The following is a 16,135-nucleotide window of genomic DNA, read 5'->3' on the forward strand; positions in this document are numbered from 1 at the left end:
TCAGAGGCCAGAGAGGGCATCAGATAGGGAATCCTCCAGGGAGGAGCCGGTGTTACAAGCAATGATGAGCCATCCAGCATCAGGGCTAGGAACCAAACTTGGGTCCTCTGGAAAAGCAGCAAGTGCTCTTACCCAATGGGCCATCTCTCTTATCCCTCACTGAATTTATTAAATGTGATAAATTCACAGACAACAAGTATCTTAAAATGGTTATTTTTCATTTCTAATTGAGAGTCCCTTCTAGATGAGTTCTTGTGGTTGAATATATATATATATTTTTTACTACGTATATTATAGTATATATAATTACTACGGCTGAAAGTAAAGTGCAAAATACAGAAGTGTAGCTAAGACTACCATATTCTAGTCTTCACATACAGGTCAGCCATACACAGGAATGGCAGGCATTGAATGTGGTAGTTCTAAACTTTTAACATTTGTTACTTTGTTTGTTTGTTTGTTTGTTGAGACAGGGTTTCTCTGTGGAGCCTTGGCTGTCCTGGACTCACTTTGTGGAGCAGGCTAACCTTGAACTCACAGCGCTATGCCCGCTTTTGCCTCCCTGAGGTTACAAACTCTTAAGCTGAATAGAATTTATCTTTTTGGTGGGTGTTATTTCACGTTAAATCTCTCTTAAAATATTACCAGGCATGGTGGGCATGTCTTTAATTCCAACATTCAGGAGGCAGAGGCAGGTGGATTTCTGTGAGTTTGAGGTCAGCCTGGTCTATACCAGGCATTCCAGGCCAGTCAGGGCTACATAGTGAGGCCATGTTTGAAAAAAAAGAAAAACACAATATATTTGGGCTGTTTTTATTCACTTGTTCTTGTTTGCCTGCGGTGCTAACATGAATCACCCCAGGGCCTCACGCTTCCTAGGCAAGGGTCAAACACTAAGCTCTTTCCTTATCTTTATCTAATGTTTAAAGCCTTATGTTTACTCTTCATGAAAGGAACAAATTATATGTTTCCCCATGATCTATCTGTGACTAAGTGGACGATAAAGTGAAAAGAGTCAAACAACTCTGAATACATAAAAAGTAAAATAAAATAAAATTGTTAAAGTGAGCTAATTAAAAACAGTTAGAGCATACTATACTACAAAGTAACAAACAACACTTCCATGGGGTAAAAGGTATCAGCCTGAAGGAAGACATTCAGAGGCTCCTGATCCAGGTCTGAGAGGTTACTGTAGCAAATCCATCCCTAAAGGGACATGGGACAAAAGTCACAGCCAAGGACACAAGGCATGTCACACTTGAAACTGTAAAAGATCTTTTATCGTTTAACATATGGCTTTTCATAAAATACAAAGTCTTGTTTTTCTACTTCTAAACTGTTTAAAAAGATCTGGGAGTAGATGCTGTACTATCGGAAATCATCACCTGGTCACTCTGATCTCAGGCTATTTCCCAAGCTCCTGTTCACACTCACATTTGAAAATGTTAAAGCTGTGCCACTGTCAAATAAGGCTGAGAAAAACTGGCTTAAGGGCATCACATTCTGCGTGATGCTTAAAATGTCAAAGAGAACACCTGTCGCCAGCTCTAACATTTAGTGTTTAATCAATTAAGGGGGGAAAAAAGTGAAAGTACCAGCTGCCAGCAAAATGACTTAATACACTCAGAAAATCTGTTCAGAAGAAAAAAGTTCTCAAACTTTTTAACATGAGCTTCTGTTAGTGGTTCCTCACTCCACACATAAATCAAAAAGCTTACGTTCTGCTGAATCGGAATTCCTCTTTCTTTTCTTTTCTCTCTTTTGACAGGAGCTCCTGTCTACCAGGTTGGCCTCAAACTCATCAAGTACCTATGGATGGCTTTGTACTCTTGATCTTCCTGCCTCCACCTCCCGTGCAGGATAGGTTTGTGAAGTGCTGGGGATTGACTTCAGGGCCTCCTGCACGCTAGGCAAGCACACTGAGCTGACATATATATTTAAGTTATGTAGCTCCAGAATTCTTTCTATTTTTCTCCCCATTCCGTGTGTGTGTGTGTGTGTGTGTGTGTGTGTGTGTGTGTGTGTAAGAGAAAGAGAGAAAGAGCGGTGAGGGAGAGAGGGAAAGACAAAGAGAGGGAGGAACAGAGGGTGAGAGAGGGAGGGATCTCACTGTATAGCCCTGGCTGACCGCAGACTTACTATGTATAACAGTCTGGCCTCAAACTCATAAAAATCTGCATGCATCAACTCCACCTGCTGAGATTAAAGGTGTGTGACACCACCTGGGGCTACAACTCTTTACATTTATTTTTTATTTATTTATTTTTTTAATAAGGAACTTTTCATCTACTTGCCACTGGGCGCTTGGGATGACAAACCTCTCAGAACTTCCATTTCTGTAGCTTTTTGTGAGTGATGGACAGAGAGATTGGGGTTCTCATCCTCAGACCTACTGAGCCTAGAATCTCTGGACTACACACAGCCTTCCTTTCTCTCTTAGCTCTGATGCCCTATAAAAAAAAATTAAATAGCTCATCCTCTCAAATGCTGTTTGTTGAGCCATTGTTCAGAAGTACAGTTAGAACACTCACTTGATTTTTGAGAAATTAAAGTACAGAGGCCCACTTCTTACAGTCTGAATTTTAGTAGATTCTAACGTGGTCATTTGTAATAAAAATTGCTAAGAAAGATCAACAAATCAAATAAACAGGTAAATATGCAGGGAGTATGGTTTAACAAAATCTCATCTCATTTCTGAAGGTAATTCCATCAAATAACAGAAAAAAATATGAAATTGGAAAGACATACACACACCCAATAAGACAAACAAGCCATACATTCCATTTCTCCAGAGAATTTGTGTGTTTTTATAAGGTATTTTCTTTAGCAAATGAGCTTTGGTTGTCTAGGTACCACACTCTCACCTCTATGATCACCACCCTTCAGTGGAGGCCTGACACTAAATCGAAAGACGTGGCTATCAGTCAGATGAGCCTTTCCACAGTCGGAATGCATAGGAGAGGCCATTTACTCTGTTGGCGATATTAATATCATAATTCAGGTAAAAGCATTAGACCTGTCAAAAAGCTATGCCTACACCCCTCGGGTTTGAAACTTATTATGCTGGGAAAGACACTTCTCAAAATAACATTTAGCAGTGCCTAATGTCACTCAGGAAGCAGCGCCTGAAGGAGACCGGCAGAAAGCACCACAGATTGCCTGACAGTGTCTGGAGGAGTCCGGGGTGGGTCCCCTGGCCTTCCCTCTTCGCCCTACCAATGAGGGTTGACGCCAAAAGCCAACTCCCAAACACAGGCATGTTGCGGGTGAACGTGCTCCCTCTCCTCATGGCTGCCCGACTTTTTCCTCCCGACTACAGCATCCTAAAGTATCAGGCTATACAATCTTAGTGGTATAGAGAGAAGAAAAGAACTAAGTGGTTGTAGTAGCTTTCCCAAGCTGCCATGGCAGCCGCACATGTCTAAAGGGATGATGGATGAGGTAACGGGAACTCCTCGGGGCCTGAGGAAAGGCAGACACTCAGGCAGGAGACGCCTTCAAGCCCTCTTTCTCACCTAAGTTTCCTGCACTAAGTGGACCAAGGACAGTCTAAGAACCACAGCCCAGCAGTATTTACAGCAGAGTGCAGCATGGTCTACGCAGGGCCTAGCATTAGGAGTTCTGTTTGTATGAATGTGAGAGAGGCTTTGGATAGAGGCCAGAAAACTGGAAAGTCGGCCCTTCGGGGAGGGGGCATGGGGATGGTTCGGGATGGGATGGACAGGGTAACAGAACACATGGGGTATGAAAGCGGAAGTGAGGATTCTAGTGAGGGGAGGGTCCAAGTAGGAACAGGAGCAGGGAAATGGGGAGGGCGGAAAAGGTGGAGACAAGATGAACAGAGTCAACCAAAACCAAACATGTATAAAAACGCCAACAAGAAACCCGTTATTTTGTGTGCTAATTTAACACGTATGTTTTTAAAGGAAAAAAAAAAAAAGTTTTTAAATGCACGTACCAGTCTCACTGGAACACAGACACCTCCTCAGACACAGCGTCCAAGGACTGTTGCATATGCCTGTGACCTTCAGCAGAAAAGCACACCTTCCCATGAGTCACGGAACGTAAGCCATTCTCTTGTCCCCTGCTTCCCTGGAAGTCCGCTAGCTCCACCTGATGCTGCTCAGCAACCCATCTCAGTGCCCACCGACTTCAAAGCTGCCATTTAATGTACAATGAATTGCTAGGGACATATCATTCCATCGCTTTTAATTTCGAAGGCACTACTCTGTTTGTTTTGTCAAAGGACCGGGGAAGAAAAGAGAAACCATTGGATGCTTTCAAATCCCCATCCATCCTGACCATCTGAGTACAAAACAGCCCTGTAGGTTTTTGTTTGGCCTGGCCTCTTACCATGCAGCTCTTTCCCTGTAATACAAAGCAGGGACCAGCTTTTTAACACTACATCAGTAAACCTGCAAAACTTCAACGCTTAGCCACAGTTCCAGACCAGTCCAATGCCCGGAAGACCAGCTCTCATTGGAAAGCACAGGCTGCCACCTACTGGCCATGAGCCTTCCAGCCCCACACATGCACACAAGGGTATCTTGGTCTGCTTTCTATTGCTATTATAAAACACCGTGACCAAAAGTAACTTGGAGAGGAACAGGGTTATTTCACCTCACAGCTTCAAGTCCCTCGTGAAGGGAAGTCGGGGCGTGAACTCAAGGCAAGACCTGGATGCAGGAACTGAAGCATGGGTCACAGTGGAAAGCTGATGGTGGCTTGCTGTCCATGGCTTGCTCAGGCTGCTTTCTTACACAACCCAGGACCACCTGCCCAGGGGCGGCACCACCCACAATGAATTTCCCCTTCCCACAAAGACCACTAATCAAGAAAATAACCCACAGGTGTGTCCACGGGCCAACCAATGAGGGTATTTTCTCCATCAAGGTGGCCTCTTCTCAGAAGACTCTAGCTTGAGTTGACAAAAAAGCAACCAACAGGGGCAGCTCATTAATCAACAGTGTCTTCAATTGTATTATTACAATTTTTTCAGTTCGTATAAATTATTTTAACTTCACAAAATAATGCTAAACAGACCTGTTTGTGCAAAACTGAAAAATTCGTGGATTATACTCAGAACAACAGGTTGTTTTTAAAAAGTATTTGGTTTTTGTATTTTGTTCCTTTCTCTCTTTTTTTCCTTCCTGGCATGAATCAGATATGAAATATTTAAGTGGGAGGAAAAACTATTTTCATACATATTTCTCTCCAGCACCCCCAATTACCCTTCAGTCCTGAAAACAGAAGTTGGCCACAGAGCAGTAACTAAACGACCTATCTTCATCAAGTTAGGATTTTTCAAAGATCTGAACGCACACTCCCACGGCAGCTTTTCACACTGAAGCTATCAGTTAATCTGCTGCAGGGCTGGAGCTAAAGATCTACAGATGAAAGACCTACTCATTTGAGAAGACGTGGCTGAGAAATGCCAACAAGAGACAAGTAAGATGCAGTTCACAAGATACAAGAGGTATACGGTGTAAAACAGTCAGTCTTCTTAGAGAGTTAGGAAGAATGCCAGAGACAAACCTAAAAAGAAGAAATTGGTCAGCTTGGGGAAAGAGATCCAGACAATGTACACAAAAATAACAAGGTAGGGGGAACCTGCTCTAACTGAGAATTTACAAGGAGTGGAGTGGATGTGGTTGGGGACCCAGCTAGCTAGATCCCTAACAGCTTCTGCTAATCCTGCTTAAAAAAAAAAAGTGCATCCTAGAGTGACAGCACTTACAGCAGGTAGGGGGAGGTTGGGCCAAAGGACAGATATGACTAAGAAGTGAAATTGCCCAGGAGGAGAAAATCCACACCCTGAAATCTTTCAGTAATATAGAAAGGAGAAAGCTAACTAAAGCTAACTATGAAAACATAGTTAGGGTGGGACAGGCAGGATGAAAAAGAAGAAAGACGGTGGAACAGTGGTTCTCAAACTGTGAGTCATGACCCCTTTGGGGGGGGGTCAAACAACCCTTTCACAGGGGTCACCTAAAGCCATTAGAAAATACAGATATTTACATTACAGTTCATAGCAGTAGCAAACCTACAGTTATGAAGTAGCAATGAAAGTAACTGTATGGTTTGGGTTCACCACAGCATGAGGAACTGTACTGAAGGGTCCCAGCGTTAGGATGGTTGAGAACCGCTGCTCTGTAACTTCCTGGGTTTCTGACTTGAGTAACTAACTGGATGTTATCTAACCATCAAAATAGGAAACATCCCATGAGGTGTGGATTCAGCAGAGGTGTGTATTGAGTTTAACTTTCAAAATGCTGCATTCTAACTGGCTTCCGTTAGTGGCCTTTCTCCTTGCTGTGATGAAATACACGACAAAAGCAACTTAAAGAAGGAGAGGTTTGTTTGGACTCAGCTGGAGAAGTCGCAGTCCACTGTGGTGAAGGTGTCATGGTAGGAGGCGCATGAGGCGGCACGTGACATGGCATCTAGTCAGGAAGCAGAGAGTAATGAGTCCTAGCACCCATTTCTCTTCCAGCTCTTCTCTTCAGTCTGAGATGGTACCATGCACATCCAAGGTGGGTCTTGCTTCCTCAGTTAAACCTCCCTGAACATGTCCTCATGAGTGTGCCCAAAAGTCTGTCTCTGAGGTGATCCTAAATCCACTCAGGTTGGCACTCAAGATAAACCACTGGAACATGGCCAAAAGAATGATGTGTGGTGAACAATGCCTTTAGGAGCTGTGAGAGAGGCTCCAGGAGAAAAGACAGAGGGCTTTTTACCTCAGGTGAATTTTGTTCCTGCTTTGTTCAATTTATAAGACGTGTATATTCTTATTGGATGTCGGACACAGTTCCTGAACCCCATATGGTGAAATGTGTGTGCCGAGTGCTGTCCTCAGTGGACCCTGAGAATCTGGACATGGCCTTGTGCCTCACTTTCGTGCTTCCCCAGATATAATCTATAGTGCATACCACCCGGCTGTTTAAATTGGTCTGTCCTGAGACAGTTCCGAGAAATGGCTGCTCTGTCAATACTGAGTATGTGGTATTTATTGACATGTTTTTCTGAACTCAAACCACCTTCCCTGGACCACTGCTTTCTTTGTTACATGCGTGTATAAAAGTGCACTGACACTGAACTACAGTTGTCTACAGCATTAGACTGTCCGCACCATTTCTTCACGCCCTCATCCCAGGTCTCACGGACATATCTGCATAGGTCAGCAGAGAAGATACTCTCCATACTATGGGACTTTGACATGAAGATTTGAGGTAGAATAGTCAATCTGTGGCTTTCAAGCTTAGGGTAGAGGTGGAGATTAGAGACAGAGATCCAGAAGTTGCTAGTGTGTCAACAGCAGGTAACATGGATGAAATGCCCCAGCCAGAATGGATTCGGCAAAGAATCACACATGTGACCTTGTGGGGAGAACCAGGAAAACTCTCTCCAGGTTAAATGCATCACACTGAGACAGACAGAAAGGGGCTGCCCTTGGCAGCGTGCTACTGCATTGCACAGAGAAAACAAGTTATAGAAAGCATAATTCTGAGTTTTAAATATTAACACATACAAATCTGTGAACATACATTCCAGAGGCACAAATAATCAAGTGTGCCCAGTGCCTATCTCGGGAAATACCTGAGCAATGTTTGCTTTCGCCTGTGTTTTCCTAACGTCCTAAAATAGTCTACAATGTACAAGTTATCTCTCTGAAATCAAATGTGTAAAAGGTTTATTTTTTTTCTTTAGTTTCTAAAGACCTAAAAGTTTCTAGGAGCCTGCACTTTTGAAGACAGCCTTCTGACTTTTCTGTCTCTCAGCAGCTTACAGACCAGAGGAAGCAAAGGATTGGAACCTTATTATCAGTGGTAGAAAATAGAGCACGCTGAATACTCTCAATAACTCACAAGGAACGTGATACTCCATACCTCAGAAATGGTGCAATAGGGAAACCCAATGCTTTTGTTAAAGTTCTTAAAGGCTCTCACTGCCCACCCAGAACACACTTGGGCACTCCACGGCAAAGAGCAACTGTAAGAAGATCAGAGAGATCAACTCCTCCTAAGCCTGAATGTAGCCTGCTTTGCTGTCTCTGAAGTTAGGTAACAGTGAAAGAAGAAATAAAGCAAACAAAGCAGGAGGCACCAGAAAGGCATCATTAACAGTAAAGCTAGAAACACATTCATTAGCAAGTCAGAGGAGTAAGCACTGTTAGAACCACAGCACAGGCTGATGGCTCTATCTCTGAGTGCAAAGACAACGAAGGCAGCACATACGAAGGAATTATGGGCCATGCAAGCGACACAAAGTGGTTGTGAAGGAAGAGTCAGGGAGGCGGCTACAGGCTAGTGGACTTCAACACCAACTTTGCTAGGCTATAGTGCTGTTAGTTTAGTCAAACACAGGTCTCAACACTGTTGTTGAAGAGTTGTCTGTCAGCTACACACAGGCCTCGACACTGTTGAAGAGATGTCTGTTAGCTGCGAAGAACTTTTACGTCAGCAGTTCTAAGTAAAGCAGAGGAGCTTCACAACACAGAAGGGCCTTTCTCTGCTCATCCCCACGTTTTAAGCCCAAATGAAACCGAATGTGGCTTCAAGAATGAACCATAGGAATCCTGCCTGAGTGTCCCTACAGACTGGCCAAATCCGCACAGACATGTGAACCAACGCCGTAATAAAAATTAAATATCTGGCACTAATAGCGACGAAATATACACTCTTACTAACACAGACACATGGGCAGAATCTTGATTTAGTGGCAACAGGGCTCAGCTTGACTACAGTGGCTGTCAAGAGGAAGCCTGAGGTTCTTGCACAGATGAATGATGTGACAATTCGTGTCATGAACTGTTTGGGCGTTTTGCAAATACGTGTAATATAAACTGTATTAGAAGATTCTAGCTAGAACAGAGTTAGAGAAACCCAGGCCATAGAACTCCGCAGGATTCTAAAAGGAACCCAACCAAACAATAGTACAACAGTATTACACATTTGTTTCACATTTTCAAGATCTTCGTGCAAATATTCTACTGAATGCTGTTTGTATAGCTAGTAACTCACCGTATTTGTCCCGCAAACCAACAGTGCATCGGAAGACCCCACCAAAAGCGACGTCTTCACCAAATATTACTGAAAAATGATGTTCAAAGAACATATTTAGTAATCCTCAAATTTTAAGCCATAAAAAATAAGGAACTTAAATAATAAGATTTGAAATTATACATGCACATACATACCGATGGCTGTGCAATACAAAATGTGGTATATGTACGCATAAATCATACATGTATAAGTATATAAACATAATCCTGTGATCTATAATGCACACACGTGTGCACACATACACACACATATATATGCATGTAAGTATGTGTATGCATAAAAAAGTCAACCGAACTTTAAAAATACAGCAAAATCAGGAGGTGCAACAGTTAAGAATGTGCACTGAACTTGTGTAGGAACCAAGTTTGATTCCCAGTACCCATACAAGGCGACTCACCACTGCCTGAAACTCAAGCTCCAGGGAAATCTGACACCTCTAACAATTCCAGCCTCCAAGAGCACACCCACTCAAATGCCCATACAGACACACACAAGCACATAACTAAAAATAAAGTAAATTGTAAAAATAAATAAACATTAAGTTACCTATAAAATTGTTTCAAAGATGTGCCACACATCCACAACCAAATTTTACTCAGCCACAGGAATAATGAAATCATGACATTGGTGGAACCAGAAATCATTACAGTGGGTAAAATAAACCAGACTCAGAAAGATAAAATGTATCTCCTCTGCTTTCTCTCATATACAAATCATAGCTTTCTAGGTTTAAGTGTATGTGTATGTGTGTGTGTTTGTCTGAGTCTGTGTGTTTGTGTGTCTGTCTGTCTGTGTGTGTGTGTGTGTGTGAGAGAGAGAGAGAGAGAGAGAGAGAGAGAGAGAGACCAGCCAGAAAGGTTATCCTGAGAAGATTGGAACAGATTTTAGGGGAGGTGAGAGAAAGAGAGGAATGAAATTTGACATGAAAGCAGAATGGGGCAAACTGCAGGGAGGAAAGCAAGAGTGGAGAAAGTGGGTGTGGAGAAGGAGGCACATTAGAGCACAGTAGATATGAAAATGCCACAGTAAATCCCACTGCTTTGTACGGCAACTTAAAAATTGATTTTAAAAACACAAAGTACTAAAATCATTATTTCCAAAAAATATTAACAAGCCCAACGTAAGAACAACCATAAACACATATAAATAAATCTTTAGGGTATATATAAATATATAAAGAAAGTGGCACTTCCTATACACTAGACAAACAGGAGTAGCGAGGGGTATCAGTCAAAAAGCAAATAATCAAGGGGCCGTACATGACGTCAAGAGCATGTTAAAAAGAGATATAACAAAGATATACAGAACGTGTCAGAAATGAGCGGGTCAATGTGTGGTAACACTGCAAGTGGAGCCTTGCGCTTTGATGATTTGCTACCTGAGCAGTTCCAACCTCGCCAGCTCCGGGAGGAACAGAGCTACACACGGGCATGAGGTTTACCTGCAGTGGGGTCTTTCGCCAGTGAGTTATCCAAGGCACTTGTTATTGACTGGAAGAGGTTCATTTTCTGAGTTTGCCCTGTGAAAAGTAACGTTATATTGTATCAAAACTTGTAACATATGTTTAAAAAAATAACAGTTTCTTAACAGTTGGTTATAACATGGTTTAAAAGAAAAAAGGAAAAAAAAAAAGCAAGGTAGAAAGAAAGGTACAGAATCTATCACAGGAATTTGCCAACTTATTTGCAGAGATGGGAGATCTAGATGGCAACTGCAACTTTCAGTAGAAAAGGAGAAAGGAGGAGCCTGAGCTTGTTATATGAGAGCACCCGAGACAGGTGTTATGAACCAAAGGCTTAGAGAAGCCACATGACCAGTAGCCTAGGTTGAAACTGCTGACAGCAGCAAATGGCCATCGCCCTGAAACAGTAAGGAAGGCTAAAGATAAACTTTGGTATGCAGAACTGTTGGTGTTTGAAGAATACTGTAATCTCTTCCCCAAACACGTCACACTTAGTCGTTCCTATTGTCCTGTTGCTTAACTAAAATTTCTACAGGCCAATGCCTGTCTCTATAAATAGACTTTATGATGGGAGTATATGGGGCAATTCAGGGAAGGAACTTAAGATAGTGCTCTGTAAACCAACCCTGCCCTGGAAGATTCCACCAAAGCCAACATCTTCAGCAAATATTACAGAAAAATGATGTCCAAGGAATACATTTGGTAATCCTTAAATGCAGAGTGAAAGCTAGCTATTGGTCGTCGGCTCCAGGATAGAGCACGACCCTCTCACCTTCATTATTCTGAGCGGCACGTGAAAATCTCTATCTGTTAGAATTCCTAACGCTGCAAATTAATAATAAGTGTGACTTTAGAGCTGTGAGCAAACTAAACGCTGGCAGGGGAAGCCCACAATTACTGGAACCACCTGCTCAGCCTTCTAGTGCAATTACAGTCAAGAAAACACCCATACAGGCTGCCCATACAACAATATCTGATTTAAGCAATTCCCCTAAGCCAACTCCTCTCCAGAAGCACAGACGGGCTTCAGATGAAACTTCTGACAAACAGATCCATCCTTACCTTAGCACTCTATCTATCTCCAATTCCCGCCCCAACCCTGCCTATTTTCCCTCTAACCTCCATACTATTTTAGTCACCTAATGTGAACCAAAGTCGAGGTCTAATTACCAGCAGGGGACATAACAGCTCATGCTGCTGGCTTCAAACCTCTGCTCACTCACCCTTTCCTCTTCTTCCTTAGCCCACCAGACTCTTCAGTGAGCTCTGACTTCTGCCATCTTTTAAGCTTTCTACTGTTCTCTCAGCCCAGCCTCTGGCATGCTCCTGCTTGACCTCAGCTGTCTCCGATCATTTCAGTACTGCCGCATGCCCAAGCTTCAGGCTTTGGCAGTCCCCTATCAGAATACCTTGCTTCCCTCTGCACCCAAAATAATGGCCTGTTTATACACCTGTTTCTAAAGACAATAAAAATTCATTCAGAAAGTACCATTGTATCAGCCATGTCAAAAAAAAAAAAAAAAAAAAAAACACACAATCACACTAAATGTCCAGAATAAGTTCATAAAGTATTTTTCTTCAGGCTACAGTTGTATCATTCAATAGTTACCTTAAATCTCTCTGTGCCCTACTGTTACAGTTTGCTTCCCTGTTGCTGTAATTAACACCATGACCAAAAGCAACTCAGGGAAGAAAATGTTTATTTAAACTTACAGGCTATGGTGTACCAGGGCGGAAGGTCCGGGCAGGAACCCAGGAGCAGGAAGCACAGAGAGAATGCAGCTTAACTGGCTTGCCTTTCGGATTCCTTATACAAGCCAGGACCACCTGCTCAGCCTTCTATAGCAATTACAATCAAGAAAACACTAACACAGTCTGCCCATATGACAATATCTGGTTGAAGCAATGCTCTTAGGCTGTGTCAAGTTGATAGCTGACATTAACCAGAAGACCTATCTATGCTCTAAGAAGACCTATCTACGCTCTAAAGTTTTTAGTGGTACAAAACATAACAGTTTAGGATAAACATTTTTCCTAATGACAATAACATACCTACTCTCTCCTACCTCATACACGTAAAAAAAAAAAAAAAAAAAAGTAATAATTTTGCTTATTTATTAAGATTTTCATAGTTAAGAACCTAAGGAGAATAAGAATGTCTTAAGAGCAAACATTCTTTTCATTTTAATCCTGCAGACCACTGGAATTAATAGCAAATGCCACCACAAGACCTTTCTCTTCCAGAGCTAGGTCCAACCCATTCGCTAGCCAAGTGCTCCACCTTTGAGCTCCACTCCCAACGCTCTTGATTCATCTTATCATGTTGCTGCTCAGCGAGTTTTTTACTAGAAGAAGATCAAAGTCATACAACTCTGAGGCAGGAGGACTGTGAGATCAAGGCTACCCAACAAGCTCCCTAGAATGTATTCTTGACACTATAAAAAATAACCTCACCTTATGGGAAATCACTTACAAGTTATTTATGTTTCCATGTCAGCACTAGTGAAAATTATATATTTTTTGCAGGTTGGAAGGACTCTTCGGTACTATGACAACTGATAAATGACAATTTTGATACAGTAACATATACTTTCAGTTCTTTTTAAAGCTGAAGCACGGGTGGAACAGAAGAAACTATGATTCACAGGCACAGTTTTATTTTATAGTCTCACTGTGCAGCTGGTCTCAAATTTAAGATCATCCTGTCTCAGCCTCCACATACCCTGTTCTTCTAGATTTGCTGTCCATTTTCCTGCCAGCTACCCTTATCCTTCTCTAATCCCATCAAAACATGTCCCACAACTAAAGATTCTAGAGAACCCCAAACTAAACACACAACCACAGACAGACAGGTAGGCAGGCAGGTAGAGACAGATAGATACATACACAGTTTGTACTGTAATGTAAATGAAAGGGCTTGGATGCAGCTCAATGACAGAAAGCTTGCCCAGCATGCATGCATCATTTTACTCACCAGTACCAAAAATTAACAAGAACAAAAGAAGTTAAAAAAAAAAAAACTTTATAAATCCAATAATGTGTCTCTGTGCCTGTGTGATTCCTATGAAAGGCAGTATCTTGTGTCTTTCTTTATTGCTCTCTCCTTTTTTGTTTTGTTTTGTTTTGTTTTGTTTTGTTTTGTTTGGGGGGTTGTTGTTTTGTTTTAATTTGTTTTGTTGACACTTTGTAGCCCTAGCTGGCCTCAAACACACAGACATCCGCCTTGCCCTGCCTCCAAGTGCTGGGATTAAAGGCTTGTGGCACAACACCCAGACCCACTGGACTGAAAGCTTACCAAATGGCTAGACTGATTGGCCAGATAGCTCTAGGATCCTCCTGTATCAACCTCCTGAACGGTGATTACAGGCAATCCTCTGTCACCTCCAGGTTTTTAATCACAACACTTGAGGCAGAAGTAGGCAGACCTCTGGGTTCAAAGCTAGCCTGGTCAGTAGAGTAAGTTCCAGAGCAGCCCAACTCCTATGAGTCATGTCACTCCCTACCCCACATCACTCCTCTGACTACACTAGAATAATCCCCACTCCTTGCACATCCACACAGCCCTGCTGAATCCCATACCTGCCCAGCTGAACTGTGCTATTTTGCGTCACTGGTTATAAGGTTCACCACTGAAGTCTTCTCTCGTTCCATATGTAAGCTCCCTGCTGCCTCAGAACCTACACACAGGAACCCCTCCAGCCAGAATCTCTTTCTCACACCTCTGGGTGCCTTTCTAAAGCCTTGGATGAACGTCTTGGGAGCCGAGATCGATCTGTCTTATCCTTTCTTAGCACTGGAATATTACTCAATGGTCACTGACAGCAGTAGGCATTGGCTTAATTATATGCTTCCTTGCTATTTTCTGCCCAGACTATAAATTCCAGGAGGACAGAGCCATGGCCATGTCCAAAGCATCTAGCAGTCTAGCATCCATAAAGAAATAAAGATGAGCGGAACGAATTAGTTAACAAGCTCACACATGTGCACAATTACAGGACCCTGGAACGAAGAGAGGCCAGGATAAAATGTGGAACTCACTGTAATGCAGGCAGTGCACACGAAGACAGGCTTGGCCTGGGGTCTGCTTAGTTACTTATTCTGTGTGACCTAGTGAAAGCTGCTTAAGCTGCTGACATTCGATTTCCTGCTCTGTAAAACTAAAAACAATGATACCTAATGTATGGGACCATCGTGAAAAACCTGTGAGGTGATGCCTATCAAGCACGCAACAGTCAGAGTTTCCACTCCTTGTTCATATCTACCTCTTGTTCCCCCTGCCTCCAGAGTCGTATTCTAGTCCCCCAGCTGTTGGGCACCAATAACTACACGGGTCACCTCACTAAGTTCTCACAGTACAGATGAGGGCAGTAAAGGATACATAGATTAATGTCAAGGCTGCCAATACAAAGCTGCCAAGGAAGGAATACAATTCAGGCATGTGCCGGCTCACACCTAAATCACCAGCACTTGGGAGGCTGAGGCAAGAGGATCACCATGAGTTTGAGGCCAGCTGGACCTATGTGGTGATTTCTTGGACACCCTGAGATACAGTGTAAGAATTTTTTCTTTAAAAGAGAGAAGGAATCGAGAAAGGGAGGGAGGGAGAAAGGGAGGGAGGGAAACAGAGAGGAAGAGAGGGAGGGAGGGAGGGAGGAAGGAAGAGACAGAGGGACACCTCCCAACTTCTGAATGATACTGCCTCTGAAATGCCAAAATCAAAAATGAGATTAATAAAAATAATTAATCGAGTCCCTGAATGATCAAAAAGCACCTGAAGGCAGTCGGTGAAGGACCTAAGAGAGAAGAGTCAGTCCCCACTGAGATACGCAAGAAGCAGGGTCACCTGGCAGCCCGGCTGAACCTCTCACATTTAAGTGCCTGAAAGCAGAAACTTACCATCTTTGTGTCTCGCTTCTCCATTCATTCTTAAAGTGTGAATGATAACAGGACCTCCAGCACAGCCCTGTCTCACAGGGTCACATTTTGGGCAATACCAAATCCAACAGGTCAGAGAATGAATTATCTGGCCTCAGGGGCCATCAAGCTGTTTCAATGGCAGACTAACATTCAGACAGCCTGCCTCAAGGCAGTACATCTACCAATACACTTCAACTCATGGTAAAATTTAAGTCACTTTGCACTCTCCCTTTCTATGAAGATGGGAATCTACCCCAGAAGTCCTTGCTCGGATCAGTGGCTCTGGCACCCCACCCTCATCAGACAAACTGTCAACCTGACAGGATCTGGAGTCACTTTGGAGGCAAGCCTCAAGACACAACTGTGAGGGATCGCCTAGAGGAGGTAGTGAGGTGCCCACAGCACCAATTCCTGGGCTTTGGACTGCAGGAAAAGGAAAAAAGACTGAGTTCTAGCACTCATCCCACTCTGCTTCCTGAGATGTAACATGACCAGCTTCCTCAGGTTTGAGGCACACAACAGGCCTGTGATACGTTCTCTCCCCAAACTTTGTCCTAAATTTCAAAGCCTCTATTGACACTTTTAGATGTCTTCCTTTTCCCTCCAAATAAATTCATTTCCCATTGCTCAAATAAACATTATGCTTCCTACTCTAGCTTTATTCGTGATATTCCCACCCCTGTAGTACTGAAAA

At 42.9% G+C, this 16,135-nt stretch overlaps 1 protein-coding gene across 3 annotated transcripts in view; it reads right to left on the reverse strand.

Moving 5' to 3' along the window:
* The window catches only part of Bckdhb (branched chain keto acid dehydrogenase E1 subunit beta), a 163,930-nt gene that overhangs the window by 145,018 nt on the left and 2,777 nt on the right, over positions 1-16,135 (reverse strand). For all 3 annotated transcript variants that reach the window (XM_055602547.1, XM_055602548.1, XM_055602549.1), the window contains exons 2-3: positions 10,504-10,581; positions 9,021-9,089 (exon numbers count right to left, since the gene is read on the reverse strand). In XM_055602547.1, the coding sequence (XP_055458522.1) occupies positions 9,021-9,089; positions 10,504-10,581 (147 nt within the window). The remainder of the gene's footprint in view (positions 1-9,020; positions 9,090-10,503; positions 10,582-16,135) is intronic.

The sequence above is a fragment of the Psammomys obesus genome, unplaced genomic scaffold, assembly GCF_907164565.1.
Source record: "Psammomys obesus unplaced genomic scaffold, mPsaObe1.curated_primary_1811, whole genome shotgun sequence".
Taxonomy (NCBI): domain Eukaryota; kingdom Metazoa; phylum Chordata; class Mammalia; order Rodentia; family Muridae; genus Psammomys; species Psammomys obesus.